This window comes from Alligator sinensis, unplaced genomic scaffold (assembly GCF_000455745.1).
Source record: "Alligator sinensis unplaced genomic scaffold, ASM45574v1 scaffold647_2, whole genome shotgun sequence".
NCBI classification, from domain to species: Eukaryota; Metazoa; Chordata; order Crocodylia; family Alligatoridae; genus Alligator; species Alligator sinensis.
This window is the reverse complement of record NW_005841832.1, coordinates 6,720,850-6,728,999: the sequence shown is the minus strand read 5'-3', so window position 1 is coordinate 6,728,999 and position 8,150 is coordinate 6,720,850. Positions and strand designations below refer to the sequence as shown.

The 8,150-nt window shown below is 40.0% G+C and overlaps 1 protein-coding gene across 1 annotated transcript in view; it reads right to left on the bottom strand.

The window, feature by feature from the left end:
* The window catches only part of DPYD (dihydropyrimidine dehydrogenase), a 646,991-nt gene that overhangs the window by 323,816 nt on the left and 315,025 nt on the right, over positions 1-8,150 (bottom strand). Inside the window, exon 12 of the mRNA XM_025193285.1 lies at positions 1,962-2,146. Coding sequence (XP_025049070.1) covers positions 1,962-2,146 — 185 coding nt within the window. The remainder of the gene's footprint in view (positions 1-1,961; positions 2,147-8,150) is intronic.

Sequence of the window (8,150 nt, the reverse complement as noted above, 5' to 3'; positions counted from 1 at the left end):
AGGGCTGCACTCTGGGTGGAAGGTGCTGGGATCGGGGGCTATGCCCACCTGCCCCTAGCTGGCACAGGGCTAGTGTGAGACTGAGCCACTGCGCTGCCTCTGGACAAGTGGCACACAGTGGTGGGAGTCAGCTCAGCCTCCCTGCACCTCCTGGATGAGTAGTGGCTTTGCCCCAGCAGGACAAGTGGCAGCAGGGCATGGGGGGGCATGTGCCACCTGAAAAATCACTGCAGCCCTCCCATAGCCCCTGCTCCACCACCCGCCCTGCCCCAATCCAGAAGTACACGTCCCCCTACACCCTGCCACCACTCGCCCAGCCAGGGCAAAGCCACTGCTCATCTGGGAGGCACAGGGAGACTGGGCCACCTTCCGCTGCTGTGCGCCACTCATCCAGAGGCAGCGCAGTGGCTCAGTCTTGTGCTGGCCCTGTGCCAGCTGTGCAAGCCATAGGGGAGCATAGCTCCTGCTCCCAGTGCCTTCTGCCCAGAGCACAGCCATGACCCTGCCTGCCCCATGCAGATCCTGGGGCACACCCCACCATGCCCTCCCAGACTGGCAGCAGGTGCAGCAGGCTATCGGACTAGCTATCACACAAGCAGCTCCCAGACCAGTGATGTGCAGCGGCATGAGCTGCCCCACCCCCTCTGTGGGCAGCAGTTGCCTCAGGCTGGGTCCCAGCCCCAGCTCCAATCCCTCCCTCATTATGGGGACATTGATCTGCCCCCCCACGCCCCTTCCCTCCCCCCTCCCTCCTCCACCACAACAGACTTACTAGCTGGACGCAGCTGTGTCAACCAGCATGAAGGCAAAACCAGTATGGGAACATTGATATAGGGTGTCAATTTACAAATGTTGTAATGCCATTTGTCGTAACTCAAAAAGTCGTACGTCAAGGACTGCCTGTACATGCTAAGAATAAGAGAAAGTTTGCAGCCACAAAGCATTTTTTCAGAAGCCAGATCAGACCCTACAAAACATGCAATCACAAGAAGCTTTGAGCAGATGGACCTAAAAAAGTAACCAAACCCATTATGAAGCCAAGTTCAAGTTATTCAAATCCATTTATTTTGAAAAAGTTTTTCGTTCAGTTGTCTTTGTTCCAAAAGTCTCTCCTCCCACAATCATCTCCATCAACTAATACAGAGAGAGTCAGGACCTTTGGTGTACACAAAGGCTTCTCTAAGTATGATCTATACCTTTCTCTGCATCTGGTATAACATGATAACAGGCTGAATAAACAAAGGGCAGATCTCAGAAAGAAGCACCCCCAGAGCAAAAATAGAGGAAATGCTTAGTCACCTGGTTACTCAAATCTACATTAATTAAATCACACTTTTTATAAAAATCTTTACCTTTCTTTGCTATAGCTTACTCCATCTGCTGGGGCTTTTATTTATCTTGTTCTTATAGGCTACTGGAGTAGATTTGTATGAGCTGGACCACAAGCACACACAAACAAAACAAGTGGTGTGTGAGGGTTTAGTGTGAGCATACCATCAACTTCTATCTAAATATCTTCCCTAGGTAACAATGCTGCCAGGATTTACATTTTACCTTCTGCACCAGCAGTTATTTTCAATATTGATGGACTGTTTTTCTAATTACCAAGTTACAATTTCTATTCATACTATATATTGTACTTACTGCCCTTGGTGGAATCCAGAGTTGAAAAGCAAAAAGCAAAAAGCTGTTAGGATTTAAAGCTTAAGAAAAATGTCGTTTCAATTAACCAAAACCATTTATGTGACTATATACCGCTAGCTTTAATTACCCAGGCCAATGATTTTGTAATGCACCAGTCCCTAGTGAATTTGGGTGTCACCCACTCGAAATCTGTATGTTTAATTCTAGAAATTGATGACACTTATTTTAATAACCTTAAAAAACAAGGTAATGAGAGTATTTCTGACAATAGATATCAGATTTGAACAGGAAGAAAAACACTGCCTTTGAAGTCTCACCTGTATGTATCTGTGCATGAACCAGGAGGCTTGTTTTCCATCATTCACTGATTCTACTGTAGTGTTAGCTAGACTACCAATATCACCCCCTGCAAACACCCATGGTTCACTTGTTTGCATGGTCTCTGGATCTACTTCTGGGAGGCCCCATCTATTAAACTTGATAGGACTCAGGGCTTCTTTCACTGTATTTAAACAAAAGATAAAAAGATGTAAGTACTTGATCAAGAGATAATCTTTATAATTGATTACGCAATGTTTGAATCACACTGACTGATGAACATGAGAAAAATGTTTTATTTAAAAATCTTAATTCAAAGCGCAAATCCTTTTAACAGAGAAACACAAGTGCTTTCTGCAGTTTTCAAAATTGTCAGATGCTGCAACTGACAATGTAAGCTAATAAGAAAGATTTTCCATATTTGTCCTTGTAGTCATATATTCAGATCCCACATGGATCAAGAGATTCTTCCCACATAATGAAATGGTCCTCTGTCAATTTTTGATCAGGAATCATCAAAGTCAGTCAAAAATTCTTAGATGGATTTTTTTTTCCATCAGAAAATGTTGTTTTTGTGGTGTTTTACCTTCAACAAAAATACAGATTTTGACCCAAAAAAGAAAAAAAGTAGCATTTCAATAATCTGAACACATTCAATTTTAAGAATTCATGCTTTTTTTCATTTTGAAAATACTTTATATTTTATTGTGTGTTATAAAAGAAAGATATAAATAAATATATATATGACCAAATCAAAAATTAAATGTTTGGATTGACTTCAACTGAAATGGTTAAGCTTGACCTGAAAGAAGTTCAGAAATGTTGGAAATTAAAAAAATCTTATGAAACATTATTGTAGAAATATACCTTCAATTTTCTCACTTGTTTCAAACCATTACGAAACACATACATTATGTGTGAAACAAGAGCTGAAATGCACATTTTACATACTACTTTTGTATTGTATGTAACTGTATAGATGGGATATAAGTACAAATAACAGTTACAGAAACCTCCCTAAAACCATGTCACTCCTATATAATAAAAATCACCATGATACTAAAAACAAACAAACCATGGTTTATTTTTCTACTTTAATTTGGGGGTTTAATGTTGTTTTATGATGGAAAAGTATATTTTAAAATAAAAATAATTTAGCAAATCTTGATGCCACATACCAAAATGAGTTATTTTTAAGTAGCTTTAACTATGCTGTGACACCCAGTTTCGGCAATAAAATGCAGTTTAAAAATACAGTGTCCCGGAGGGACTTACCACTAGCAGATGCAGATTGCCAAGGTCAATTAAACTGATGTAGCTGTGCTGTCATATGTAAAAGAGAAACCTGCTAGCTTATGACAAGAATGTTTTTCAGTATTTAGAAGGCTGTCAAATTTCTATTTTTTTCACTAGAGGTGGGCTCAGGTGGGTGTGTTCTTGTTTAGTAAAACTTTAGTCAATATATTATGTCTTTCTGAAGTCAAAACTAGAAAACCTGTGTTTTTGGATTTAGATTTACTGTAAAATTTGTGTAAGATTACAGGAAGATGTTGTGTTTTACATTTTCCCCTGCTCACTTGCAACATCATCTGGCTAAAGTAATCCCCCTTCCTCTCATAAATAATCCTTACCATCCTTCTAGAACTGTGATGGAAATAAAATAAGAGAATAAGCAAGCTCTTATTTTAGCACCGCTAATCTGCATAACGTATGGATGCAAGTACAGTATACTGCAGACTGTTAGCTGCAAATATTGCCAAACTATGGTTAGGATCATGCTATAAACCAAGTTCAGGCATTACTGTAGGACATGCATATGCATGTAGTTTGTAGGTGTGCGCGAAATGGGCTGTATTCAATTCGGATTCAGATTTGGCCCAAATCAGGGATAGTGATTCGGATCACTGTCCTCGATTCGATTCAGCCGAATCCATATCTGAAGTTTTGATGCTGATGCAGAAAATCAGTGACTTGGCCATAGATATAGCTTTAAATGTTTTTTTCTACGTACCTTGGGGAGCCCCCGCATGCTTGGCGGCAAACCTGGAAGTGGACCAGAAGTTCTTCCGGTACACTTCCAGGTCCGCCACCGAGCGCACGGGGAGCCCCCACCCCCCGTGCTTCCTCCAACTAGGCATTGAAGGGTACCCTGGGTGCCCCCCCAGACCCAAGAGGCACCAGTTGCCAAGCCGGAACAGACCCAGAAGCGGACCGGAAGCGCTTTTGGTCCATTTCTGGGTCTGCTGCTGAGCATTCTTGGGACCTCCCCTCCATGCTCTTGTGGGACGCTCCTTCCTCCCCAGCATCTCAGCATTCATGAGCCACCTAGTACCTAGAGGTATGTAGAAAAAACATTTAAAAGCTGGGTCTATGTCCAAATCATCGAATCTTTCCGAATTTTTCTGAATTGATTCGGAGGGCTCCAATTCAATTCAGAGAGATTAACGGGTCTCCTGATTCGATTCAGATTTGGAGATTTGGTCGGCGAATCAGGCCAAATCTCTGCCAAATTGAATCAGTGACCAAAGCTTCACTCAGCCCTAGCAGTTTGTAATTCCCAAAACTGCTAAGTGTGGAAGCCAGGCTACAACACTGATATAACAGGAAGCTTCCAGTACGGCTCAAAGCTATGTTTAAATATACTGCAAATCTCTAGAAGGCCTACAACCTTTCTCTCACATCTTCTTCAAAAAACTTCCCTTCCATGTCCTACACCACCCTTCATACTCCATGCATGAGGAGGAAAATGTGGACATAAAGGTAACTGGGGGAAGGCGAGGTTTTCTTGGGAGTTTGGGGGAACAAAATGGGGAAAACTGAAGGTATAAAAGCTGAGTGCAGCCAAGAGTAAAATATTATCCTAGGAAAATATAAGCTATATTGCCATACATCCACCCCAGCTAATACTTCTTGAAACTGGTTTGGATACAAAATCATGGGAAGCAGTTTGTTTTGGTAGACTAGGTTACAGCAGTCTCAAAACTGACTGGGAAGAATACTTTTTTGGGCACCCATTTAAGCAAAAAACAATTTTAAACTTGAAATGCTGTTAAGATATTTATGCTTTCATGAAAAACAATTATTCTGCCTATCTAGCACCTAATTTCCAAACAGAAATGCCGTGTCAAGTTTCTGTACCTGAAACAATTAGTTGGTGTTAAAGACCTACAACTTGCACAGAGTAAGCCATTTTAGTTAAACTCAGCAAAAAATAATAAGTAGAGTCTTAAGACTTCATTTTTCTGCTTAAGGGCTAAATACAAAATATCTGAGAAAAATGTCTTTTTAAAGAAAACAATTAGCTAAAAGATTACAACAAATGCTGGGATTTTCTTAAACCCCCAAAATGCATGTTGTAGGCTAAGTGCTGATATATCCTTAATTATAGCATTGTAAGGGAAACTTTGAGTATTCTTTATACATCAATACATTAGTGTTTTCTTAATGTTTCAGACTGTAGTTCAGAAAAGCATATGATCACCTTGTATTTGGAGTACGTACGTTGTTGCATGCATTCTACCACCTCAGCGTGTGATCTAGACAGCTCTCACAATCTAAATAGGTTCAGGCTTGTAGAGACACATGAGGAAGAGCCCCCAAGGAAAACCTGGTGTAGCATGATTTGCTGCTGGTGATTTAATATATGGCTCTCTTTTCTCAGAGTCAGTATTGAACCAAGGTAATGGTTTTAGAGGACAACATGCTGCTGAAGGTAAAGCCTTTCAGAGGAAATGTAAACCTGGAAGTCCTGACTACTTCAGTTATAAACATATCATTGCATCTTCTGGAAAAACAGGGTATTAGTTCCAGTATGCTAAACTAATTATTTCTCTCAAATTTACATATGGATCTTAGATACACCACATCAACAGGCAATTCAGAAGGCACCTGTATCTACACTTAACTTGAAGCATCTAAGTAATTCCCCTAAACCGGTGTGATTACCAATATGTTTACAGCTCAGTATGAACAGAAGTGTTTTTAGGATCCAGGACCTTGTAATTCTTTAAATTTGGTTAATTATATCCTACCTGCTTAATACTCCTCTTCCTAGGTTCAGCTGAATAAGTTAGAATGTTCTTTCCCTGGTTAACACTGGTTGATGCATGCCATCAAACAAGAGACTCACCCCACTCCAAAGCTGACTGCATTTCAATAGTATTTAAAGTGAGTAGAGTACAGGTTTACACTTACACATTTTGCTAGTCTAGCTATTTCATTAAGGAATATTTAAAAAGAAAAATAAAATCCATCCTGTGACACAGCTATACTTGTGAATACCTACTTTGAATACAGTTATACCAGCTAAGAAGTCATTTTAGTGACATAAATTATACCAGGGAACTGGTATAAAGCCATGCTATCTATCTAAGAAACTTCATCTCTGTCATTGTATTTTGTTGGGTTGTTTTTCTTTCAGGGGAGGGAGGGAGATGCAGTTACAAGCTGTAGCACTATGGGAAAGGAGGGAAAGGGTAAGACATTTTTAATTATACTGGCAAACACTTTCTAGCAAGAAGAAGGTCTGAGTATATTGTTCTTCCCAAATCAAGTGGACCATCAGGAGGAACAAACAGTCCTTGGTGTTTAGAGTGAAATAGCTCTGAGGCCTTCACCTGCTCTCCAAGAACATCCATGGTGGTCATGACTGGGTGGAAAGGGGAGCAAAGAAGACAGAATTCTTTACCTCCCTAGAGCCATTAGTTAAGCAGCTGGGGAATGGAGTATTGATTATTTACATGGCCCTCTCCACTTGCAAAATAATGAAGCCCTTAAAGCATGTAGCAGTAGTTCTGCTGCTGTTCTTCCCTGCCTACTTGTCCCATAACAGAGGTTTTCCCAAGGTGCTGCGAATATGATTGACTCACTTTCCAGAATCAATAAGAAATTCTTCCTTCATGACAAGACCAACGAGGCGACCAGTGGTTTCTTACTCTCTTCCTTGAAGCCTTCTAAAGGCCCAGTTTTTGGGTTAATATGATGTAGGGCGAGGATTTTAAAGCATTAAAGTCTATATCCTATTTGTAATATCACCACAATTTGGGACTGCTGTATACAGTGCAGATGAAAGGTTGAAAGGGACTAGGCTCCAGAGACTTGGTAGGTAACTGCCCTAACTCTATTAGTCTGGATGAAAAAGGGTGATTTTAGGACTATACAAACATAGGTACCCTTCATGAACACCTTATGAGAGGGCAGAAAGAAGAAGGGCAACACAAAATATTGGTTATTTGGCTTGGTAACCATTTAATGGGACAACGTATCCAAATAAATATCTGGTATTTTTTTGTGTACTCCAATTAAAGGTAAAAGCCAAAAAGCTGAAATTTTTTAAAATCCACCCCTGCATCTGGATTTAATTCTACAGCATGCCCTGATAACACTGCACGTGTAATTTGAAGGGAACTTTCTGGATAAAAGATACTGTACAACCAAAATGATCTAATGTTATCAAGTGATGTTAAGACAAATACCACCACAGAAAGGGAAGGCTTTGAATATATGTTCTGCATTTGCTGTATTCATAGTGCAAATAAACACAAATAGAAAAACAGCAGAAAAGTATACCACTTGCAAAAATCATATTAAAATATAAGTGAATACTGAAAAAAATATTTTAATTAACAAAACAAATCGAATGGAAAAGATTCCTCAAATAAAGCTTTAAAAGTGAGTCTGTGTGTATTTGACTGCCATGACTAATTATGTATCCATGTAATGTGTGTTCAATTTGGGCTTATTTAAATAGCAGCAATGCTCATTAGCTGCAGTATATCTGTGAAGCTTCAATAAACAGTTTAATGGTTTTTATGTTTAACCAATTTCATAAGTTCCTGTAATTTTGGCTTTAGCAGCTCATTAATGTTATTTCTGATATCCATCTTACAGACTTCTTTTAACAGGGAGCTGGCAGTATAACTTCAGTATAATCTGAAAATACAGTAACTTGTTTAAACAATCACACGCAAAAATCTAACTACCCCCTCCTCCGCCCCCAAATCCACACACACAAAGAACTTGAGTTACTGCTGGTACAATATGACTTGCAGGTTCCAGAAGTTATAATACAAGCACAAGCTTCTTGCAAGCTTCTCCCTACCAATTAAGGAAGTAAAGCTGATGACTGCAGCCCAAAAAGTCACACCCAATTCCGCTGCCTCAGTTGCCTCGCTTAGTTGCACTACGGC